The following is a 26,495-nucleotide window of genomic DNA, read 5'->3' on the forward strand; positions in this document are numbered from 1 at the left end:
TAGTCCCATTCAACTCTACGGAACTAAAGGAGGTAGCGAAGTACAGCGCTCACCCATATTCCCCAGTCCTATAGAACTAAATGGAATGGCTGGGAGGCATGTCTGATCTTTAAAGGGGTACTCTGGTGATTTTTTTCCTTTCAGATCAGCTGGTGTCAGAAAGTTGTACAGATGTGTAAATTACTTCTATTTTAAAATCTCAAGTTTTCCAGTACTTATCAGCTGCTGTATGTCCTGCAGGAAGTGGTGTATTCTATGGGGATTTGCGGCTGCTCTGGACAGTTCCTGACATGGACAGAGGTGGCAGCAGAGAGCACTGTGCCAGACTGGAGAGAATACACCACTTCCTGCAGGACATACAGCAGCTGATAAGAACTGGAAGACTTGTGATTTTTTAAAATAGAAGTAAATTACAAATTGTATAACTTTTTCACACCAGCTGATTTGAAAGAAAAAAAAATCGACACCGGAGTACCCCTTTAAATAGCCACCTCGTCCGTATCCTGCCCACACAGACAGCCATTTGCATTATGTTGTTTGATGTTCCGTGTGCGGCTGCAGCATGGCTCATGTGGTTTCTCGCTCTCCTCTCCTCAGGCTGGCAGTGGAATCCTCTTGACCGTCCGTCCTTCGCTGAAATCCACCAAGCCTTTGAGACTATGTTCCAGGAGTCGAGTATATCGGACGGTAAGGAGGGCGCTTTGTGCGTATCCCGCTGGCGATGCCGTGGAAGGTCGATGGTTAATGAGCGCTCCTACCGGAGATGAGAGATTCTCACAAGCCGCTCCATCCCAATGTTTATTGAAGTAGCTTCAAAGATGCGGAGTCCTCATTACCGGGGTGTTGACTGCCGTCCCTATATCTTCTCTCCTGTACAGTCACTACACATGGTCTATCCCACAGGTGTCACCCTTGCAGACCCCCCAACCCACCTTACGCCCACTAGAGGTTACCCTGCAGCCGGGACCCCTGTGATCAGCTGTACGCCCACTAGGTGACCCATCAGCAAGTATTGAGAATCCCTAATAAAGTATTCCATGTTGTCCATTCACCACCCTGCTGACCCTGTTAGTGGCGGTGGGGACGGAGCCCTGTGATGGCGGTAGCGCCTGCCCAGTGACATGCAGTTTGCAGACATTGCGGTTCGCTCAGCAGACGGCGCACCCTGCCTCACCACGGCGTTTTGGAGACTGCAGACAATGCTCCCCACTTAGCCCCGGTTTCCACTATCTGTTTTTTATGATTTTTTGTTCCCCTAATGCATTTGCTTCGCTTGCACTGATAATCCCGCTTACCGGGGGCTGACTGTACATGTGGAATAAAAGGCGGCTATCCGGCGCTTTGTCCTTTGTGGAGCCCAGAGAGGTGCGCCCACTTTTATTTCAACGGTTTTTTTGCTTGTAGACGTCTTTTTGTGGAGTAATTGATGATTGATTGTGGTGGTATAAATGGCGGCGTTTGTTTCCAGCTGCAGGAACTGCATAAAACCCGGCCCATTCACCACGGCCATCTCCCGCCAGCCTCCCATCCTGCACTAAATGGAAGGCACGAAGCTTAGATTATACCAGGGAATGGTCGCCGGTATGATACTGGAGTCTAGAGAACCTGGCTACATCCTTAAAGGGATTGTTCACCAAAAAGAAATTTCTTTCAAAGCAACAGGTGCCAGAAAGTGTCAGAGTTTTGTAATTTACTGGTATAAAAAAATCTCCAGTCTCCCAGTAATATATGATGTCCTAGGGCCCTGAAGACTACAACCATTATACAGTGTATGCTCTATTTCAGGGACGGGGAACCTTCCGCTCTCCAGCTGTTACAAAACTACAACTCCCATCATGCCTGGACAGGCAAAACTAAAGCTCTGGCTCTTCAGGCATGATGGGAGTTGTAGTTTTGCACCTGCTGCAGGGCGGCAGGTTCCCTATCCCTGATTTATTTATTTTTTTACTATTTCCTACATCCCCTCCATAATTCCACACACTGCCCGGCATCTATATCTCTGCTCATCCTAAGCTTCCTGGTGCACCGATGCATTGAAGCTTTACACACAAGTAGATGTAACAACAGATTTGGGAGATGTCATGGCAGCTATCTGTGACTGTCACCCACCATCAGGCTCAATGCCAAGGATGAGGGACTATATAAGACGTGTGATGTTGATGCTCGTCCTCACTGGTACACTGCAACAGACCTTCAGCAGTGACAGACTTTTTTCTTTGTTTCAGAGGTGGAGAAAGAACTGGGAAAGAAAGGTTTGAAGGTGAATGTCAGCTGCCTCCTGCAAGCCCCCGAGCTCCCGACCAAGACCAGGACCACTCGAAGACTGACCGAGAACAAGGATGATAACCCTGATGCCTCTCACGGCAGAGGCGCCGCCGACCAAGGTGAAGCTTTCCGCCAGCAGCTTCATGTTCCTCTGAATCTGTATCCACACGTAGCCTGTGTAGACTAATGGCAGACCCCCATCGTATATATTGCAGCAGTTTTCATAAAGTCAGGGCGTATCTCCTGCAGAGTGAGCGCTCCGCCGCTCCCCTGCACCCCGCGCTGATTGACAGCTTTCCGCCAATGCACTGTATAGGGAGAAAGTAGTCAGTCAGCAGCAGGAGGGGGCGACCACTCGCTCATGAATATCCAGGACTACAGAGCGCGCACATCATTGGCGAGACTAGTACGCTCGCTCTGCAGAAGATAAACCCTGATTTTATGAAAACTACTGCAAGAATAAAAGTAATAAAGCGCTGCCATCAGGGTCTGCCACGATGTATACCGCCATCACACTGCAACAGATTCTCTTAAAGGAGAAGTCCAACAAAATTAAAACACTGCCAGTAGGCAGGGGTGTGAGACTGGGACATAACCCTACCCCTCGCTATGCCTGCACAGCATCGCATTATAGCCTCCCGGACCTCCCCCCGTCCCAGAGTATAGATGTCGTCACAACCAGGGGAAACATACCTGACTCGGCTGACGAATTGCCCCATCAGCCAATCAGTGACTGAAGTAATGTCCCGCCCCCATCACTGATTGGCTGAGCGAGCGATCCATCAGCCGAGTCATGACGCCATGGCAAGAATAACAGCGGTAAGGCAGCGCTGCGGAAGCGCAGGGACAGGTAAGTAGAGCTTGTTTATTCTGTTCCTCCATGTTTGCTGGAAAAGTTTCAATATCGCCGGACTTCTCCTTTAAAGTAGCAGTAAGCAGTATGTCCAGAGAGGGAGGGGGGTCCCCTGGGTGATGATAGGTTTGGCTTTTGACCCCCATTGCTGACAGTGCTGTTCCTATGATAAGGGGGAGGGGGCCTAGCACAGGATCTTGCAACCCAGTGAGGGAATCAATCAAAGATGCGGCGCATGGACGGCTACTATGGGATATAAGGGGTTCACAGTAACAATCATCCTCATCCCGATTATGCTTTGAGCTGAAGACTTGAGACTGGTTGTTAGGGACAGGTTGCCTGGCAAACCCCATTTTTAGGTGCATCCAGAGCAACCAGACTGTCAGACCCTCCTCTGATGGGGTCTGGGAGAGGCCTGGCGGGGTCCTGCAGGAATCCAGTGTCAGAAACATAAACCTTGTTATATAGCAACACCTGTCGTCTTCCTTAATGGAAAGTGAAAGTTTTACTAGTGTCACAAAGTTATAAAGATTCGTAATTAAGGTTCGGTTCACACTGCGTTTTTGCAATTTGTTTTTCTCATTGGTTTTAGGCAAAAAACGGGGGTGCATCTGTTTTGCATGCACACTCATGCATCTCCAGTCTTCCAGTACTTATCAGCTGCTGTATGTCCTGCATGAAGTGGTGTATTCTCTTCAGTCTGACACAGTGCTCTCTGCTGCCACCTCTGTCCATGTCAGGAACTGTCCAGAGCAGGAGGGGTTTTCTGGTTCAATGTTTTTATTAGGTTTTTTAAGAACATATTACAAAAGAGAAAATCTATAAGCACTGATTTAAGTGACAACAGTAAAGTTAACATGTTTGTACAACAAGCTAACATATGGGTTAATAAAGGGGATTTGCTGCTGCTCTGGACAGTTCCTGACATGGACAGAGGTGGCAGCAGAGAGCACTGTCAGACTTTCTGACACCAGCTGATTTGAAATGAAGACATTTTCTGGAGTACCCCTTTTTTCCCCTCCCCCTGCTCAGACTTGTCCCCTATTCATTGCCTGTCCTTTTTCTCCTACAGATGTCCTGGATCTGGAGTCGGCCGCTGTGTCTCCTCTCCTCCCTCGCAAGGAACGGGTCTCGGCGGCAGATGGCGGGCCGGAGGAAGAACGTTTGTTACCCAATAGTAAGAAGAATCTCTTCAGCACGCTGATCAAGAGGAAGAAGAAGAACGCCCCCACCCCTCCCAAACGCAGCAGCTCCTTCCGGGAAATGGAACCAAGGTGTCTGGAAGGCGAAGGCAAAGACGCCAGTAATGGAGGAGATATTGATTCAATGAAATTCCCAAATAATGGCGCCACCATGACCAATGGATCCGTGCAAGGGGGGACTCTGTTTCTGACCCCACACTGGAAAAAGTCCATCACGGTTGTAGGACGGCAACCACCACTGGGGGAAGAGGAAGGAAGCAGCACCACCAGCAAGCGTTTCCAGAGGTCGTCGTCTGCCTCGTGTATGCCTCACGGGTCCAAAGATACAGAGTGGAGGTCGGTCACTCTGCCTAGGGAGATGCCCTCTACCAGGCACATGTTAGACATGTCTGGTCCCGGAGGCCTCCAAAAAGCTGAGCGACCAGCCCTGCCTCGTAAAAGGGGCAACGAGGGAAAACCGGATCTGTCTTGTTCTAGAGGGGCCGTCACGCCACCTCCACGCCTACCCAAAAAAACAGAGGAGCCAGCGGACGACGTGTTTAAAGATACCGATCAGAGTCCGGGCTCCAGTCCTCCTAGCCTGACGCCAAAATTACCACGTAGGAAACCCGGCGCCCCTTCATCCTCTTCACCCTTACAGAAAGAGGAGAGCGGGAGCTTAAGAACTGCTTCAGAGTCTATAGCCCCCGCCAAGCATACCCCGAGCGTCGGGAAAACCGAAACAGACCTTCGTCTCCGGAGGCTCAAGGCGACAGAATCGTCTGCCAAGGATAAAATGAAAGCAATGAAGGTCAAACCGAGCCCACCTCTACCACTGTCCTCACCGACCTCTCTGTCCTCCACCAGCACTGCCGGCAAAGCTACAAAGATTTCCACCCAAAGCCTTAGCCACGACCCCAGCACCAATGAGCCAAAGCACAAGGCTGCAACTCAGAGCGAAGACCACTCAAGGACGACCCCAGCTGTGATGGATAGTGGCAAGAAGACCAACGTCAAGACCACGGAGAAGCGGGCCGGAGTGCAGACAGGGACGGACCAACCTCAGCCGCCCACGTCCTCCTCCACCTCCTCTTCCACAGCCTTTATTCCACTCATCTCCACCAGAGTCTCCTTGCGCAAAACCCGCCAACCTCCCGAGAAGCTGCTAAGCGGAGCAGTCACCAAGGAGACGTTGCTGGAGAGCACCGAATGCCTACGAGCCGCCATCAACCGAAACTCTGAACAAATGGCCAGCCACAGCGCCGTGCTGGAGGCCGCCAAAAACCTCCACGCCTTCTGCACCTGCTACGTGGACTCCATACAACAAATGAGGAACAAGTTTGCGTTCCGAGAAGCCATGAGCAAGTTGGAGAACAGCCTGCGGGATCTTCAGATCTGCCCGGCCGCTGCCTCCTCCACGGGCGGAGGACCCGCCACACCTCAGGACTTTAGCAAGCTGCTCTCATCCGTCAAAGAGATAAGCGACGTGGTTCAGAGGTAGCATCTCAGGGTTCTAGAGCGGAGGACATCACGCCGTGGTCTTAATCCTAAAGCTATGCATCCCCGGGCCCCCCGAGGTGGCTGCTCCCCCTTCCCCTTTACTCCTTACCTAGAGACTTTGGTTCTACATGACACGGACCTTAAAGGTCTACAGGTTCCCTCCACCCATAAACTGGCGGAATGAACGCTTTACAGTAAGAGCAGCCGCACCTCTGCCCATGTCTTACACTGCTGCACCAGGTATGGAGGCAGGAGAATGCCCCCCCCCCAGGGCCGAGGAGCCAGAACATTCCAGATCACAGACCCTTAGCACATAAGCGGCTACCTTGTAGCATTCCGTTATTCCCAGGTATGACCGCTCCCGGCTCGGGGGGGGGGGGGGGAGGGGTTAGATAGTGCGGTGTCTATGCAGAGAGACGTCTGTAGGGGGGCGCACAGCCTTCCAGAAAGGCCAAGAACTTGACCATTTTAAGTGCAATTTCCTTTTTTTCTGTATTATTCTTTTAAACCAAAAACGGATGGACTGTAGTAAGCGTATAGCTGGCACATACGAGAGGTCAGAGGTGATATGTGCAATGAAGCCCCTCCCCCAGCAGAGACTGAACCAGCAGTGCCTCCGGCCCACCCCCTCCTCTCCTTTTTAGACGTTTACAGTCCTCTCCGATATTTCTGTATAAATTTTTACGGTTCGCCTTCTCATTTTTTCCCCTCTTTTACAAGGATATACGATTTTTATATATAAATATATAAATGTACAAATTTAACGTTCACATGTAGATGCCTTCCTTGTTATAAGCCCCCCCCCTCCTCCCCAGGGCTGAAATGGTTAAGGTGCCTATAGTAATGGCGGCTGCACTTGGGATTGGGCCACTGCCATGACACCTCCGAGCCCAGGCGCCATTTATTATGTTGTTTCATCTTTCAGCATGGGGGAGCGTGCCACCCAGCTGGTCACCCCCTGGGGGCGGCGCAGTGGTGGTGGCTGCCATTGATGGTAATCAGTGCCTTGTCAGTAGCTGCCTGAGCTTTGTGCCAGCACCTGGATAGTCGCTGACTCCCCCCCCCCCCCCCTTCCCTCAATATACGCTCAAGGACCAGAGATCATGTGACGATCAGCACCCGTTACTTTGTTGTAATGTTCCACACCAGCTGTTGCAAAACTACAACTCCCAGCATGCCCTGACGGCAATTGTTCTGCTGCAACAACTGGAGCAACGTTCCTCATCCTGCGGCATTCTTCTTGTTTTGCAACAGCTGGAAAGCAACACATTGGGGAATGATGCTCCGGAAGTAGCAGCTGCAGGCTGAGGATGGTGGGAGTTGTAGCTGTGTGTGAGCTTTTCTCTCTGTCTCCTCCTCCCTCCTCCTTTCTGAGACAGGCTGTATCTGCAACTTTGTAGCTTCTTTGTAACGCTGGAAGGGATAATCTCAGTGAGTTCATCAGCAACTTGACCTAAGAATAACCCTCCCAGCATTACAAAGAAGCTACAATGTTGCAGATACAGGCTGCCAGGGACTTGTTTACATCAGCCGTCTCAGAAAGGAGGGGAGAGGAGGAGGAGCCGTAGAGAGAGGCTCACATAAAGGTTTTTGTGCCTTCAGCAGAAAGCAGCAGCTGAGAACTGGGGGAAGGAGACCGAATAGATAATAACAAGTAGGGAAGGAATTCTGTTGTTCTATGCTGGCACAGACCTTTACCCTCTTCTTTATCATCATGGCTGTCATCTTTATCGGGGACGGGTGAATCCTTGTCCCGGTCTCCAGTCCTGCCCCTCAGGCGATGGCCGAGCGGTGCCGGGGCAGAGTGTTATATGTGAAGTGGGTGCCCTGTCCCTTCTACAATAAAGGGCCACAAGGTACGGCACCTATAGATGTATCCTATCCACCTCAGGTTACACCTGTCACTGCGTGGCTGCCCTGATGTCACTTCCTGTACAGAACTTTCCTCTACCTTTCTGTTATGTCACGTCTGTGGCGGTTTTACAATTTGGTCAAAATACAAGACATTTACATATCCCCGCCTCATGCGTCTCATTTATTGGGGGGAGGGGTGGTGAGATTGCACTGTAAGGTCTGCCAGGAAGAGCGCCTCTCCTGTCTGTAGGTTGTGTTTGGTATTGCAGCTCAGCCCAGTAAGACCAGCGAGTGTGGAGCTGCTACAGCGTTGGTGCCAGGCTCACAGTACACCACCACAGCGCCAGGCTCACAGTACACCACCACGGCGCCAGGCTCACAGTACACCACCACGGCACCAGGCTCACAGTACACCACCACGGTGCCAGGCTCACAGTACACCACCACGGTGCCAGGCTCACAGTACACCACCACGGTGCCAGGCTCACAGTACAGCACCCAGTGCCAGGCTCACAGTTCAGTGCCTGTATATGTACCCAGCTGTAGGTGTGGGGGTGCAGTGCTCTGGGGTCTGTGTTGCTATATACAGTGTAAGTAAATAATACTGCCCCCCCCCCCCTTGTTTGCAGATAAAAGGATAAAGGAATGAATGGCAGCCGCGGACGTCGTGTATCTTGTTCGCTATTGATTCGGCGCCTGTTGACTTTGGTCGGAGGTGTTGAGGGTATTTGATATGAAGCTCCGGCTCTCACAGCTTAATCAGCCTCCAAAATCTATACTTTCCCATGATGTGAGAATGAGGCCGAGCGCGTCCGGAGACCGGGGGGGAGATTGACACCCGCTATAATTACATTAACTCTTTCCTCGGTGCCTGTCATGGCTGATCCACCGCCGCAACACTGGATGGACGGCGGCATATAAAGTACTGCTTATAATAGTACTGGAGCGCTATAGGAGGAGTCACATATAATGTAATAGGAGGTTATATCAGTGCTGGAGCGTTATAAGAGGAGCGGCTGATATCAGTCACATATGATGTAATAGGTTATATCAGTGCTGGAGCGTTATAAGAGGAGCGGCTGATATCAGTCACATATGATGTAAATGGAGGTTATATCAGTGCTGGAGCATTATAAGAGGAGCGGCTGATATCAGTCACATATGATGTAATAGGAGGTTATATCAGTGCTGGAGCGTTATAAGAGGAGCGGCTGATATCAGTCACATATGATGTAATAGGAGGTTATATCAGTACTGGAGCGTTATAAGAGGAGCGGCTGATATCAGTCACATATGATGTAATAGGTTATATCAGTACTGGAGCGTTATAAGAGGAGCGGCTGATATCAGTCACATTTGATGTAATAGGAGGTTATATCAGTGCTGGAGCGTTATAAGAGGAGCGGCTGATATCAGTCACATATGATGTAATAGGAGGTTATATCAGTACTGGAGCGTTATAAGAGGAGCGGCTGATATCAGTCACATATGATGTAATAGGAGGTTATATCAGTACTGGAGCGTTATAAGAGGAGCGGCTGATATCAGTCACATATGATGTAATAGGAGGATATATCAGTGCTGGAGCGTTATAAGAGGAGCGGCTGATATCAGTCACATATGATGTAATAGGAGGTTATATCAGTGCTGGAGCGTTATAAGAGGAGCGGCTGATATCAGTCACATATGATGTAATGTCTGGAGGTTATATCAGTGCTGGAGCGTTATAAGAGGAGCGGCTGATATCAGTCACATATGATGTAATGTCTGGAGGTTATATCAGTAAAATAGCAGATACCAGGGAGCAGTAGATGTCATCTGTCTGGTAGTGACACAGTCTCTGTATCTCGGATGAGCAGACCTCAGTCTCATTAGTTGTTGTTATTTGTTGATAATTGGTGAATGCGATGGTTATAATCACACGGCGTCTCGCTGTATCAGATGTTTTGTTATAATTGAATCTGCATTTGGCGCATTCACCAGCAGATGCGGCCAGACAACCAGATCCAAAGCCAAATGTGTGTGAATCAGCAGAGACCTGGTGGTGCAGGAGTGGAGTGTATTCACCTCCATACAGTCCGTCCGCCTAACATGGGATGGCTGATAACAGAGAGCAATAGTATCCACCTAATATAGTAAGCAATGACTGATAACACAGCTGGCTGAGCCCCCCCACCACATATACATGCACGCTCGGCTATTCTGAATAGAAAGAGGGCATTCTCTGCCTCCTAGTCTAGACTCCTTTGGCTCCCCAGACACCTCCATGTCCTTCCACTTGACCTCTTTGTCCTATCTATCCTCTGCCAAACTCCTCTGTCTTCTCCCTCTAGACTTCTCTGCCCCCTCCCTCCAGACTCCTGTGTCCCTTTTTCAGACGCCTTCCTTCCTGCAGACCCCTCTGCCCCTCCCTGTTCTGTACTCCTCTGTCCCCTCCCTCCAGACACTTCTGTCCCCTCCCTCTAGACACTTCTGTCCCCTCCCTCCAGACACTTCTGTCCCCTCCCTCTAGACACTTCTGTCCCCTCCCTCAAGACACCACTGTCCCTGCCTCCGGACTCCCCTATGTATCCTCTTCCAGACTCTTCTGTCCTTCCTCCACCAGACCTCTTTGTTCTGTCCCTCCTCTGCCCCCTCCCCATAGACTCTTCCTGTTCTTCTCCAGGCCTCTGTGCCACCTTTTCCCTCCCTTGATTTGTTGTAAAAGATTGTAAATGAGCTGAATGACAGTCTATGTGGGAGCTGTGACTGCAGACATTACAATCCCTTGTCCATCTGGGCGGCATTTCCAGCTTCCATAGTGACAGACATCCAGCTTTCCCGGGAGCAGATATCACTGCTGTCCTGTAGTGTAATTCTGAGACACTTCTACATTCTGCCGAGTACAGCTTCCATCTCCACAGCCATATGGCGACATTTTGCAGGAGACCTTAGAGACCCATAAACCTCCACGCTTTGAGATGTTAATATGGTGCAGCGCAAAGTGTGGCTGATTGCGGCTGCACTCACTATTCTGCTGGTGGGGTCACTGTGTACATACATTATTGATCCTGAGTTTCATCCTGTATTACACTCCAGAGCTGCACTCACTATGCTGCTGGCGGGGTCACTGTGTACATACATTACTGATCCTGAGTTACATCCTGTATAATACTCCAGAGCTGCACTCACTATTCTGCTGGTGGGGTCACTGTGTACATACATTACATTACTGATCCTGAGTTACATCCTGTATTATACTCCAGAGCTGCACTCACTAATCTGCTGGTGGGGTCACTGTGTACATACATCACTGATCCTGAGTTACATCCTGTATTATACTGCAGAGCTGCACTCACTATTTTGCTGGTGGAGGAAAATACAGGATGTAACTGAGGATCAGTAAATGAAAACTTTTTTAACATATTTTTTTTCAGACATTGATCCTGTAGTAATATACGCTGGATGTGAGGTCTTGTGTGTCCAGGATGCGGTTTTCTCATGAGGTCCTCCTTTCCTCTGCAGTGTCTGATGTTGGTCCTCTCTCTATACACTCATACAGCCTGCGTGATCTTTTTTTTTGCAGAGACTTGCATTGGTTCTCTTTTATCTTCACAGTCAAACACAGCCTGTGTGATTTCCCCCTGCAGATTACAGTGCATGCTCCCCTCTGCTACACCCATTTAGTACAGATTGTGTGCTCCTTCTGTACAGCCTGTGATCTGCCTTTTCTGATGACTTGTGTGCTCCTCATTCATTCTTTCCTATTTGCTATGTGATCTGCCTTTCTTGATGATTTGTGTGCTCCTCCCTTATTCTTTCCTATGTGATCTGCCTTCCCTGGTGACTTGGGTGCTCCTCTCCCACTCTTTCCTGTGTGACCTGCCTTCCTTGGTGACTTGGGTGCTCCTCTCCCACTCTTTCCAATGTGATCTGCCTTCCCTGGTGACTTGGATTCTACTCTCCCACTCTTTCCTATGTGATCTGCCTTCCCTGGTGACTTGGATGCTCCTCTCCCACTCTTTTTCCTACGTGACCTGCCTTCCTTGGTGACTTGGATTCTCCTCTTTCACTCTTTCCTGTGATCTGCCTTCCCTGGTGACTTGGATGCTCCTCTTCCACTCTTTGCTATGTGATCTGCCTTCCCTGGTGACTTGGGTGCTCCTCTCCCACTCTTTCCTGTGTGACCTGCCTTCCTTGGTGACTTGGATGCTCTTCTCCCACTCTTTCCAATGTGATCTGCCTTCCCTGGTGACTTGGGTGCTCCTCTCCCACTTTATTCCTATGTCATCTGCCTTCCCTGGTGACTTGGGTGCTTCTCTCCCACTCTTTCCAATGTGATCTGCCTTCCCTGGTGACTTTGATGCTCCTTTCCCATTCTTCCCTATGTGATCTGCCTTCCCTGGTGACTTGGGTGCTCCTCTCCCACTCTTTCCTATGTGATCTGCCTTCCCTGGTAACTTGGGTGCTCCTCTCCCACTCTTTGCTATGGGATCTGCCTTCCCTGGTGACTTGGGTGCTCCTTTCCCACTCTTTCCTGTGTGACCTGCCTTCGTTGGTGACTTGGGTGCTCCTCGCCCACTCTTTCTAACGTGATCTGCCTTTTCTGGTGACTTGGATGCTCCTCTCCCATTCTTCCCTATGTGATCTGCCTTCCCTGGTGACTTGGATGCTCCTCTCCCACTCTTCCCTATGTGATCTACCTTCCCTGGTGACTTGGGTGCTCCTCTCCCACTCTTTCCTATGTGATCTGCCTTCCCTGGTGACTTGGATTCTCCTCTCCCACTCTTTCTTATGTGATCTGCCTTCCCTGGTAACTTGGATGCTCCTCTCCCACTCTTTCCTATGTGGTCTGCCTTCCCTGGTGACTTGGATGCTCCTCTCCCATTCTTCCCTATGTGATCTGCCTTCCCTGGTGACTTGGGTGCTCTTCTCCCATTCTTCCCTATGTAATCTGCCTTCCCTGGTGACTTGGGTGCTCCTCTCCCACTCTTTACTATGTGATCTGCCTTCCCTGGTGACTTGGGTGCTCCTCTCCCACTCTTTTCTATGGGATCTGCCTTCCCTGGTGACTTGGGTGCTCCTCTCCCACTCTTTCCAATGGGATCTGCCATCCCTGGTGACTTGGATGCTCCTCTCCCACTCTTTCCAACGTGATCTGCCTTCACTGGTGACTCGGATGCCCCTCTCCCATTCTTCACTATGTGATCTGCCTTCCCTGGTGACTTGGGTGCTCCTCTCCCACTCTTTGCTATGGGATCTGCCTTCCCTGGTGACTTGGGTGCTCCTCTCCCACTCTTTGCTATGGGATCTGCCTTTCTTGGTGATTTGGGTGCTCCTTTCCCACTCTTTCCTGTGTGACCTGCCTTCCTTGGTGACTTGGGTGCTCCTCTCCCACTCTTTCTAATGTGATCTGCCTTCCCTGGTGACTTGGATGCTACTCTCCCATTCTTCCCTATGTGATCTGCCTTCCCTGGTGACTTGGATGCTCCTCTCCCACTCTTTCCTATGTGATCTGCCTTCCTTGGTGACTTGGGTGCTCCTCTCCCACTCTTCCCTATGTGATCTGCCTTCCTTGGTTACTTGGGTGCTCCTCTCCCACTCTTTCCTATGTAATCTGCTTTCCCTGGTTACTTGGGTGCTCCTCTCCCACTCTTTTCTATGTGATCTGCCTTCCCTGGTGACTTGGGTGCTCCTCTTCCACTTTTTCCTGTGTGACCTGCCTTCCCTGGTGACTTGGGTGCTCCTCTCCCACTCTTTCCTACGTGACCTGCCTTCCCTGGTGACTTGGGTGCTCCTCTCCCACTCTTTTCTACGTGACCTGCCTTCCCTGGTGACTTGGATTCTCCTCACCCAATATTTCCTACGTGACCTGCCTTCCCTGGTGACTTGGATTCTCCTCTCCCACTCTTTCCTATGTGATCTGCCTTCCTTAGTGACTTGGGTGCTCCTCTCCCACTCTTTCCAATGTTATCTGCCTTCCCTGGTGACTTGGATGCTCCTCTCCCATTCTTCCCTATGTGATCTGCTATCCCTGGTGACTTGGGTGCTCCTCTCCCACTTTTTCCTATGTCATCTGCCTTCCCTGGTGACTTGGGTGCTCCTCTCCCGCTCTTCCCTATGTGATCCGCCTTCCCTGGTAACTTGGGTGCTCCTCTCCCACTCTTTGCTATGGGATCATCCTTCCCTGGTGACTTGGGTGCTCCTTTCCCACTCTTTCCTGTGTGACCTGCCTTCGTTGGTGACTTGGGTGCTCCTCGCCCACTCTTTCTAACGTGATCTGCCTTTTCTGGTGACTTGGATGCTCCTCTCCCATTCTTCCCTATATGATCTGCCTTCCCTGGTGACTTGGATGCTCCTCTCCCACTCTTCCCTATGTGATCTACCTTCCCTGGTGACTTGGGTGCTCCTCTCCCACTCTTTCCTATGTGATGTGCCTTCCCTGGTAACTTGGATGCTCCTCTCCCACTCTTTTCTATGGGATCTGCCTTCCCTGGTGACTTAGGTGCTCCTCTCCCACTCTTTCCTATGTGATCTGCCTTCCCTGGTGACTTGGGTGCTCCTCTCCCACTCTTTTCTATGGGATCTGCCTTCCCTGGTGATTTAGGTGTTCCTCTCCCACTCTTTCCTGTGTGACCTGCCTACCTTGGTGACTTGGGTGCTCCTCTCCCACTCTTTCCAATGGGATCTGCCATCCCTGGTGACTTGGATGCTCCTCTCCCACTCTTTCCAACGTGATCTGCCTTCACTGGTGACTCGGATGCCCCTCTCCCATTCTTCACTATGTGATCTGCCTTCCCTGGTGACTTGGGTGCTCCTCTCCCACTCTTTCCTATGTGATCTGCCTTCCCTGGTGACTTTAGTGCTCCTCTCCCACTCTTTGCTATCGGATCTGCCTTTCTTCGTGACTTGGGTGCTCCTTTCCCACTCTTTCCTGTGTGACCTGCCTTCCTTGGTGACTTGGGTGCTCCTCTCCCACTCTTTCTAATGTGATCTGCCTTCCCTGGTGACTTGGATGCTACTCTCCCATTCTTCCCTATGTGATCTGCCTTCCCTGGTGACTTGGATGCTCCTCTCCCACTCTTTCCTATGTGATCTGCCTTCCTTGGTGACTTGGGTGCTCCTCTCCCACTCTTCCCTATGTGATCTGCCTTCCTTGGTTACTTGGGTGCTCCTCTCCCACTCTTTTCTATGTGATCTGCCTTCCCTGGTGACTTGGGTGCTCCTCTTCCACTTTTTCCTGTGTGACCTGCCTTCCCTGGTGACTTGGGTGCTCTTCTCCCACTCTTTCCTACGTGACCTGCCTTCCCTGGTGACTTGGATTCTCCTCTCCCAATCTTTCCTACGTGACCTGTCTTCCCTGGTGACTTGGATTCTCCTCTCCCACTCTTTCCTACGTGATCTGCCTTCCTTAGTGACTTGGGTGCTCCTCTCCCACTCTTTCCAATGTTATCTGCCTTCCCTGGTGACTTGGATGCTCCTCTCCCATTCTTCCCTATGTGATCTGCTATCCCTGGTGACTTGGGTGCTCCTCTCCCACTCTTTCCTTCGTGACCTGCCTTTCCTGGTGACTTGGGTGCTCCCCACCTCTCCATACTCTGATCCTCTAGCTTCCTTGCCTCTGGGCTGCTAACACTAACAGAAGAGATGGGGAGAACATGGAAATATATTTGTAATGAAGATAAATTAGAAAGTTGCTTTAACTTTGTAATTAGGAAATAAGTGACCAATCGGAATACAACAGGCCGTGTCTATAGCCTGTGACTACCTCCTGTCCCCCCTATAATGGTAATAAGGCTTTTTCCCCTGCTGCAGCCTAGACAATGAGGGGGCGCTATAGGCAGATGTGTAATGGGGTCTCCTGACTCTCCGTGCAGGGCCTGGAGGGTCGGGTAATAGTTTGGGGCCCTTGTGACCATCACGACTACTCCACCCATTGGTCACCAGTGGAGAAAACACAAGACATTGCGCTGCGGTAACAGACATGACCATATATTTACAGCTACAAGGTACAAAAGAAAAATCTCTATAAAATAACATCTGATGATACATCGGGGTCTCTCTCCTCCGGGCTCTGTGACCGGGGTAGCCGGGTGTTAAAGGGAAACTCCAGCCATAACCTTTAACTGGACCACACACACACACACACTTTCTCATGATGCATTGCTACCTGACACTTACGATTGTTTTCCTTTGGTGGGCGGGGTTTAATTTGCACATAACTGCCAATTACATAACAGGGGGCGGAGACTGTGGAAACAGTTGTCACCACAGAGGACGATGTAAATGGGGAGGACCCAAGTGAGAGGGATCTTTGGTGGGAAAAAAGTGTCTGGAGTTTCTCTTCAGTAATTGCTATTGTATTTGCTGCCCAGGCGCCATAATGATTGGAGTTTAGGCCCCTCCCACAGGAAAAGTAGGCTTCCCCTTTAAATTGAGAATCCTTTGTAGTAGGAAGCAGCGAGCACAGAGTCTGTGTCTTCATGTCGGTGGATTTGTTTCCGCTTGTGTTATCGACCTGTTTGCGTTTGGCTTGTGGCCGTGTTTGCGGAGGTGTTGAGGTTGCAGGATGGCGCCGCTGTTTGTCCCGTCAGCCGGTGACTTTTACACTGAAGGCTCAGGGGGGATTAACAGGAGATAGAAAAGTGATTGGAAAGGTTTGTGCCGGAGCGGGGATGGGGGGGGTCCTATCGCCTCCCGAATCGGAAGCTAAAGCCGCCTTTCTTTCGGTTGTACCCGTTCAGTTCCTCGGCCAGTGACCCCAGGGCGGTGGCGCTGCGTCTCTCCAGTTCCGGCTCTTCCACTTCATTCCCTTCCTCTCTCCGGCCGAACCTGAAGCGGAATCCGGCCCTCTCCTTCCCGAAGCCTTGCAGCTCCTTGGCCACGCTGAAGAGTGAGGCAGGGTCAGTGGACTTCTTATCTCTGGGGCCCCCGGGCTGGAGCAGGGGCCCGGGAAGGTCCCCGTCATCCCCCTCGTCAGGGAGGAGCTGCCAGAAGCGGATTCTCTCCCAGGGAATGTGGTCGCCCATAATGGCCTGCAGGCTGAACCCCAAAACTAGGAAGAGCAGGATGGAGACCCCGTGTGCACCTCGCATCTGCAAGACAAGACAGCAGGGGGTATCACACATGAAGGGATTAGATACACAGGCTTAGCAAAAAATGTGTTTTGGCCCCCATAACCCATTCGTTTCTCCACCTTTCTGCCTTGAAGGCGCACACATATGTATGTGGGTACATGTACTGTATGTGGCCGCACAGGGGTGGGAGACATGTACAGTATGTGGCTGCACAGGTGGGATACATGTACTGTATGCGGCTGCACAGGTGGGATACATGTACTGTATGCGGCTGCACAGGTGGGAGACATGTATTGTATGTGGCTGCACAGGTGGGATACATGTACTGTATGTGGCCGCACAGGTGGGATACATGTACTGTATGCGGCCGCACAGGTGGGATACATGTACTGTATGTGGCTGCACCGGGGGGAGACGTACTGTATTCGGCCGCACAGTTGGGATACATGTACTGTATGTGGCTGCACAGGTGGGATACATGTACTGTATGTGGCTGCACAGGTGGGAGACATGTACTGTATGTGGCTGCACGGGGGGAGACATGTACTGTATGTGGCCGCTTAGGGGGGAGATGAAAGAGAAAAACAACCATGCTGCAGGGAGGAGGGGGGCACAGATATTGGCTAAAAAGGCATAAACTTACAGCACCAGAGAGGGGGGGGGGGGGCTCTGTGCTTTCTCTTACACAGTCCACTCTCTGTTACAACTCCCAGCAGCCTGACAGACACACTGACAATAATCATTGACTGTCCAGCCTGTCACACACGCTCTCTCCTCCTCACACAAGGTATGTCGGACAGTGGAGTACAGGAGGGGGTGTCAGGTGCAGGAGGAGAGAAGAACCAGCCCCGACCGGCCACAGCATCCAGTCACTAAGGCTGCATTCCCACGTGGAAGGCATGTACTGGAGCCCCCCCGCGCCCGGACAGCTTCTGTAATTAGATGCTGGGAGCAGGGGAGACTGTATTCATAAGCGCCGCGCTGTAGTAACAGCACCGCGCACTGATTTATTACAGTGCGGCGCTTATGAATACAGTCTCCCCTGCTCCCAGCATCTAATTACAGATGCTGTCCGGGCGCGGGGGGGCTCCAGTACATGCCTTCCACGTCCGTGATCCGTTAGGATCACGGAACGTGGGAATACAGCCTTAGTGGGCCCCACAGGAGCAGGGGTCCGCACTTCCTCTGCGTTAATGATCCCCCCGACCCCCTGTATATTATACACTGTGTATGACCCCCCCCCCTGTATATTATACACTGTGTATGACCCCCCTGTATATTATACACTGTGTATGACCCCCCCCCCCCTGTATATTATACACTGTGTATGACCCCCCCCTGTATATTATACACTATGTATGACCCCCCCCTGTATATTATACACTGTGTATGACCCCCTGTATATTATACACTATGTATGACCCCCCTGTATATTATACACTATGTATGACCCCCTGTATATTATACACTGTGTATGACCCCCTGTATATTATACACTATGTATGACCCCCTGTATATTATACACTATGTATGACCCCCTGTATATTATACACTGTGTATGACCCCCTGTATATTATACACTGTGTATGACCCCCTGTATATTATACACTGTGTATGACCCCCTGTATATTATACACTATGTATGACCCCCCTGTATATTATACACTGTGTATGACCCCCTGTATATTATACACTGTGTATGACCCCCTGTATATTATACACTGTGTATGACCCCCTGTATATTATACACTGTGTATGACCCCCCCCTGTATATTATACACTGTGTATGACCCCCCCCCCTGTATATTATACACTGTGTATGACCCCCTGTATGTTATACACTATGTATGACCCCCTGTATATTATACACTGTGTATGACCCCCTGTATATTATACACTATGTATGACCCCCTGTATATTATACACTATGTATGACCCCCTGTATATTATACACTATGTATGACCCCCTGTATATTATACACTATGTATGACCCCCTGTATATTATACACTGTGTATGACCCCCCCTGTATATTATACACTATGTATGACCCCCCTGTATATTATACACTATGTATGACCCCCTGTATATTATACACTATGTATGACCCCCCCTGTATATTATACACTATGTATGACCCCCCTGTATATTATACACTATGTATGACCCCCCCCTGTATATTATACACTATGTATGACCCCCCCCTGTATATTATACACTATGTATGACCCCCCTGTATATTATACACTATCTATGACCCCCCCCTGTATATTATACACTATGTATGACCCCCCTGTATATTATACACTATGTATGACCCCCTGTATATTATACACTATGTATGACCCCCCCCTGTATATTATACACTATGTATGACCCCCCTGTATATTATACACTATGTATGACCCCCTGTATATTATACACTATGTATGACCCCCTGTATATTATACACTATGTATGACCCCCTGTATATTATACACTGTGTATGACCCCCCCTGTATATTATACACTATGTATGACCCCCCTGTATATTATACACTGTGTATGACCCCCTGTATATTATACACTATGTATGACCCCCCTGTATATTATACACTATGTATGACCCCCCGTATATTATACACTATGTATGACCCCCTGTATATTATACACTGTGTATGACCCCCCCTGTATATTATACACTATGTATGACCCCCCTGTATATTATACACTGTGTATGACCCCCTGTATATTATACACTATGTATGACCCCCCTGTATATTATACACTATGTATGACCCCCCGTATATTATACACTGTGTATGACCCCCCCCTGTATATTATACACTGTGTATGACCCCCCCCTGTATATTATACACTATGTATGACCCCCCTGTATATTATACACTATGTATGACCCCCCCCTGTATATTATACACTATGTATGACCCCCTGTATATTATACACTATGTATGACCCCCTGTATATTACACACGATGTATGACCCCCCTGTATATTACACACTGTGTATGACCCCCTGTATATTATACACTGTGTATGACCCCCCCCTGTATATTATACAGTGTGTGTGACCCCCCCCTGTATATTATACACTATGTATGACCCCCTGTATATTATACACTATGTATGACCCCCTGTATATTATACACTATGTATGACCCCCTGTATATTATACACTGTGTATGACCCCCCCCCCCTGTATATTATACACTGTGTATGACCCCCTGTATATTATACACTATGTATGACCCCCTGTATATTATACACTATGTATGACCCCCCGTATATTATACACTATGTATGACCCCCTGTATATTATACACTGTATGACCCCCCTGTATATTATACACTATGTATGACCCCCCTGTATATTATACACTGTATGACCCCCCTGTATATTATACACTATGTATGACCCCCCCCCCCTGTATATTATACACTGTGTGTGACCCCCCCCCTGTATATTATACACTATGTATGACCCCCTGTATATTATACACTATGTATGACCCCCTGTATATTATACACTATGTATGACCCCCTGTATATTATACACTGTGTATGACCCCCCCCCCCCCCTGTATATTATACACTATGGTAATCCCTGCAGGATGCGGCGGCCTTATCTCTCGCCGGGACAGTGATACATTGTGTCCTTGTTCTCTGCAACTCAGCGAAAACTGCTACAAATAATGCAGCATAATCCGCATCCTCTTCCCCGGAGCGCTGCATGGATATCAGTTAAAGGGGCACTCAGGATGATGTGCAGGGCCGGTGTCAGCACAGGGCTTACCCAGGCAAGTGCCGGGGCCCACAGCGCCTCCAGGGGCCCGGTGCTGTAATGTTCAGCCCCCTCACTGTAGTGCAGGATGATCGGATGAACATCAGAAGCCACAGGAGACAGAGCAGGACCTGCACAGAGAGGGGCGAAGGACCTGATCACATGACCTGAAGGTCCTCAACCTTACAGTGTGGAGAGCAGCTGGACAGAGAGGAAGACTGAGCTGTAAGTGCTGTGTGTCAGTGTCTGTCAGTCAGTTAGTGTCAGTCAGTCAGTGTTGGCCTAAAGCCGGCCCTGCTGACCCCCAGTCTTATGTCTTATGCAGGGTCCGGGGGGGCGGGGCATGATTAAGGAAATCCATGGCCGCTCTATAGACTATACTATGCCGCCAGAGAGCTTCCAGCGCTTCATTCCCATTATTCCCAATATCTTATTACCTCCTTCCCCTGATAAAATTACGGCCGTGACTGAGACCAAAAGAAGCTGGAAACGTGGCCTGTAAGGAGAGCTGGAACCTGTGGGCTGATTAAAGGGGAACTCTGGTGACAGTTGTTTTCTTTCAAATCAACTGCTGTCAGAAACTACTACTTTTTCAAGAATCTCCAGTTTTCCAGTACTTTTCAGCTACTGTATGTCCTGCAGGAAGTGTTGTATTCTCTCCAGTCTGACACAGTGCTCTCTGCTGCCACCTCTGTCCATGTCAGGAACTGTCCAGAGCAGGAGAGGTTTTCTATGGGGATTTGCTGCTGCTCTGGACAGTTCCTGACATGGACAGAGGTGGCAGCAGAGAGCACTGTGTCAGACTGGAGAGAATACACCACTTCCTGCAGGACATACAGCAGCTAATAAGTACTTAAAGATCCGAGCACTTTACCCACCTAGATGCCTCAGTATATAGGGGTATGGAGGCCGACCTCCTGGTCCCATGTGAATGAGAGGCTGAGGAGACGCTGTGTAAGGAGCCCGCAGGACAGGTCCCCCCTCCCCTCACGTGATGGCGGCCTCCACTATAGGAGTGACCTCCCGGCCTCCACCATTAAGCCTCTGTTCCCGCTTTCATCTTAAGACCTTCTCTAATTTCTGTGGCGGCGGCTCTTTCTTGGCGATAACCCGGAGCCGCTTCCAGCGTCTCCATCATTTAATCCGTCTCCGCACGTCGGGGTTAAGTCCTCAGTCTCGGCTTTCAATTAATAACATTTCTTTTCAAAGAGCGAATCTTATCTGCGCCTCGAAGGAAGTTTCATGTCTCAATAGATTTGCCTGACTTGTGCCTCGTGTTACTCAGCCGATTCCACCCGGTCCCTGACTCCCAGCCATTGTCCTGCCGCCATAGACGCAGCATGGGGGGGGGGGGGGGGGGGCAAAACACCCCTACATCATCATCCTACATTATCCTCCATCATTCATCATCATCCTCCTCCATTCATATTTATCCTCCATCATTCATCCTCCATCATTCATCACCATTTATCATCATCCTCCCCGTCATTCATCATCATCCTCCTCCATTCGTCATCATCCTCCCCATCATTCATCATCCTCTATTCATCATCATCCCCCGTCATTCATCATTCTCCATTCATCATCACCCCCCCATCATTCATCCTCCATCATTCGTCATCCTCCCCATCATTCATCATCCCCCATCATTTATCATCATCCTCCTCCATTCATCATCATCCTCCCCATCCTCCATCATTCATCATCATTCTCTCCCTCATTCAGCATCCCCTGTCATTCATCATCATCCTCCATCATTCATCATCCCCCGTCATTCCTCTTCATCCCCCATCATTTTTCATTCATCATCATCATCTCTACACTGATATCTCCAGGGAAGAGCTCAGGCCCTTATTACACCAACAGATTATCTGACAGATTTTTTTTAGGCCAAAGTCAGGAATGGATTTAAAAAGAGGAGAAATCTCAGTCTTTTCTCTATGACCTGTTCTCTGTGTATAATACATTTCTGGCTTTGGTTAAAAAATATCCGTCAGATAATCTGTTGGTGTAACAGGGGCCTAAGACCCGAGGAGGAGGAGGAGGATCTACACCGGGTGGAGTTCCCCTTTATATGACCCCTCGGCCCTTTGCTGCACTATTTCTTCCTCTATGTTGCTGGTGCGGAGCGGCGCTGCTTATCAATAAATCCCTGATAGATGTGGAGACCCCCCCCCCCCCCCCCCGGTGATCACCTGACATCCCGCCAACTGCACCGAAACCCATATCTAAAGGACACCGAACTCATCATAATCTGGACCACTTTAACCAGAGGGCACATGGTGCACGTGCATCGGGCCCACCCTGAGCAGGGTCGGCCTTTGCTCTGTGTGACCAGTGCGGTCGCACAGGGCTCCGGCCACCAGCCTGCCAGGGGGGGCGCCATAGGGATGGTTAAGTTACCCATCCATGGCGCCCCCTGCACGGCCCCGCCTGCTGCTGCGCTCTGTACTGTAGCTGTACAGGCAGGTCGGGAGCCATTGGCTTCCTCCCTGTCAGTCATCCTTGTGGCTGCTCTCCTGTAGTGGTATCTGAGCTGAGTGATGTCACTCAGCGCTGACACTGCAAGAGGGGAGAGCGGCCTCTTGTGACTGCAGGTAAAGCACTGCCTGCGGCCACAAAGATGAGGTGAAGAGGAACGCGCGGACCCAGGTGAGTATACGTGTTTGTTTTTTTTGTTATTGGCTATATGGGAAGGGGGGGCTATATAACGGGGCAGCACACAGCTGGGGTCCAGAGGGGGGGGGTCTATATACTACTGGGTGGGGGGAGCAAAAAGGGGGGCTATATAATGGGGGCAGCACACAGGGGGGCCTATGTACTACTGGGGGGAACACAAAGGGGGCTATATGACGGGGGCAGCACACAGCGGGGGTCCACAGGGGGGGACTATATACTGCTGGGGGGGGGAATACAAAGGGGGTCGTTATAATGGGGGCAGCACACAGCAGGGGTCTATACTACTAGGGGTGCCTTTATACTACTGGGGGGGGATGGGGCCCACAGGGAGGTATATATAACTAGGGGGGCACACAAGGGGTATATATATGATGGGGAGCGCACAGGGGGGTATATATAACTGGGGGGGTGCACAGGGGGGTATATATAACTCGGGGCATGCACAGGGGGTCTATATACTACTGGGGGGTGCATAGGGGGGTATATATAACTCTGTGAGCGCACAGGGGGGCTATATAGTACTGGGGCAGCACAATAGGGTCTATATACTACTGGGGGCAGCACAATGGGGTCTATATACTACTAGGGGCAGCACAATGGGGTCTATATACTACTGGGGGCAGCACACAGCTGTCTATACTACTGGGGGCAGCACAATGGGGTCTATATACTACTGGGGGCAGCACACGGGGTCTATATACTACTGGGGGCAGCACACAGGGGGTCTATATACTACTGGGGGCAGCACACAGGGGGTCTATATACTACTGGGGGCAGCACACAGGGGGTCTATATACTACTGGGGGCAGCACCTAGTGGTCTATACTACTGGGGGCAGCACACATGTGTCTTTATACTACTGGGGGCAGCACACAGCTTTCTATACTACTGGGGGCAGCACAATGGGGTCTATATACTACTGGGGCAGCACAATGGGGTCTATATACTACTGGGGGCAGCACACAGCTGTCTATACTACTGGGGGCAGCACAATGGGGTCTATATACTACTGGGGGCAGCACACAGGGGGTCTATATACTACTGGGGGCAGCACCTAGTGGTCTATACTACTGGGGGCAGCACACATGTGTCTTTATACTACTGGGGGCAGCACACAGCTTTCTATACTACTGGGGGCAGCACAATGGGGTCTATATACTACTGGGGCAGCACAATGGGGTCTATATACTACTGGGGGCAGCACACAGCTGTCTATACTACTGGGGGCAGCACAATGGGGTCTATATACTACTGGGGGCAGCACACAGGGGGTCTATATACTACTGGGGACAGCACCTAGTGGTCTATACTACTGGGGGCAGCACACAAGTGTCTATATACTACTGGGGGCAGCACACATGTGTCTTTATACTACTGGGGGCAGCACACAGCTTTCTATACTACTGGGGGCAGCACAATGGGGTCTATATACTACTGGGGCAGCACACAGGTGTCTATATACTACTGAGGGCAGCACAGCTGTCTATACTACTGAGGGCAGCACAGCTGTCTATACTACTGGGGGCAGCACACAGCTGTCTATACTACTGGGGGCAGCACACAGCTGTCTATACTACTGGGGGCAGCACACAGGGGGTCTATACTAACATTGGGGCTGCACAGAGTTGCCTATATTATATAGGGACCTTACTACTATATTGGGGCACAGAGAATACCTAATTATTAAGTGGGAGCACAGAGGGGTGTAACTACTACATAGGGGCACAGAGGGGGGTAACTACTATATAGGGGTACAGAGGGGTGTGACTACTATATAGGGGACCTAATTACTGTATGTGTTGGAGCCTAAAATGTTTCTCTGGCAGATTCTGGAGAGAAGATTCACAGCCGGGGGAAGACTTCAAGATGGCCCACGCTGGATGGAGAGAAAGAAAAGGTGACAGACTCTGATCAGAGAAGACGCCCCCTGTGAGTAAATGGATGTAACTGTTATAGGGCTGTAGTGATAGTGGTCATGGTGTGGCGGTATTATGTAATGGTATCATTGGTGATATCTTTACAAAGTTATAAGGTAACTACCGTATGTATTGGGGCTCTTAATACAGTGTGGGGGCATTATACTGTGTGTGCAGCTCCGATTCTGATAGCACTGGGTTGGGGGGGGGGGGCACTCTTGAGGGCTGTGCACTGGGCCCACCAATGTATTAAAACGGCCCTGATCATAATGATCAGGGGGGCAGGGCAGATAATGATGATGTGGGGCAGATGATTTGTGTTGGGGGGGATGGCGGGCAGATAATGATGATTGGGGGCAGATGATTTTTGTCAGGGGGGGATGGGGGGCAAATAATGATGATGGGGCAGATAATGATGATGGGGGGGCAGATGATTTTTGTCGGGGGGGGGATGGGGGGCAAATAATGATGATGGGGGCAGATAATGATGATGGGGGGCAGATGATTGGTGTCGGGGGATGGGGGGCAAATAATGATGGGGGGCAGATGATGCTTTGTGTCGGTAGGATGGGGGGCAGATAATGATGATCGGGGGAGCAGATGATGATGGGGCAGAGGATTTGTGTTGATAGGGGGCAGATGATGGGGGGATGCAGGGTAGATAATGATGGGGTGCAGATGATGCTTTGTGTCGGGGGGATGGGGGCAGATAATGATGATGGGGGCAGATAATGATGATGGGGGCAGATGATGCTGTCGGAGCCGCTGCTCTCAGTCTTTCGCCGCTCGCTGTAATGAATCTGTTTAATGCATTCGATGGCAGGATAATAATTTGGGGGGGGGGGGGGGGGTGCAGCGTCGGGGGACGGAGCGGCTCGGCCTGGAGCTGCCGCCGACACTTCATTAGGATATTGATTTTAGATACAAGAAGAGACTAAGTAAATTCCCGGGAAGATCCAGGCCGAGCCGGCAATATTAGATTTACATTATCATATTAATTAGAGCCGCAGCGCGGGGGAGGGGAGGGGGCTCCGCAGTAAAGTCCCCGAGACCCATATACACCAGTCTGCACTGAGCTCTGTCCAGGGCCAGTGAACACTCAGCACCTTCTATTCTTTCCCGTCCGGGGCAGGAAGGGTTAATACTATCCTATCCCACAAGGCTTTCCCTCCCTGCAGCCACCACTAGGGGGAGTCCTCACTGAGTACAATGTGCGGCCTGTATGCAGTCAGCTCCCCCTAGTGGTGGCTACAGGCAGAACCTTTCATCAGGGATCATTATGCACTTGATGGTTGCAGTCACCTCCAGCTTTATCACAGTGCACAAAGTTGCAGAACATGGGGGTAACGCAGCTAAAAATGTTCTCACCCACTACAGGCGTATCCCCCAACCTGTGACCCTTCAGCTGGGG

General features: G+C 50.4%; 2 protein-coding genes across 4 annotated transcripts in view; one reads left to right on the forward strand and one right to left on the reverse strand.

Moving 5' to 3' along the window:
• Positions 1-7,248, forward strand: part of ABL1 (ABL proto-oncogene 1, non-receptor tyrosine kinase) — a 98,604-nt gene extending 91,356 nt beyond the window's left edge. For all 3 annotated transcript variants that reach the window (XM_069943609.1, XM_069943610.1, XM_069943608.1), the window contains 3 exons: positions 598-687; positions 2,226-2,384; positions 4,191-7,248. In XM_069943609.1, coding sequence (XP_069799710.1) covers positions 598-687; positions 2,226-2,384; positions 4,191-5,800 — 1,859 coding nt within the window. In that variant the 3' untranslated portion in view covers positions 5,801-7,248. The remainder of the gene's footprint in view (positions 1-597; positions 688-2,225; positions 2,385-4,190) is intronic.
• An 8,459-nt stretch (positions 7,249-15,707) lies between these two features.
• Positions 15,708-16,727, reverse strand: QRFP (pyroglutamylated RFamide peptide). Its single transcript, XM_069942680.1, has one exon. It carries the CDS (start codon positions 16,725-16,727, stop codon positions 16,320-16,322), a length of 408 nt encoding a protein of 135 aa, XP_069798781.1. The 3' UTR covers positions 15,708-16,319.
• Between the last annotated feature and the right edge of the window lie 9,768 nt (positions 16,728-26,495).

This window comes from Dendropsophus ebraccatus, chromosome 10 (genome assembly GCF_027789765.1).
Source record: "Dendropsophus ebraccatus isolate aDenEbr1 chromosome 10, aDenEbr1.pat, whole genome shotgun sequence".
Classification (NCBI taxonomy): Eukaryota; Metazoa; Chordata; class Amphibia; order Anura; family Hylidae; genus Dendropsophus; species Dendropsophus ebraccatus.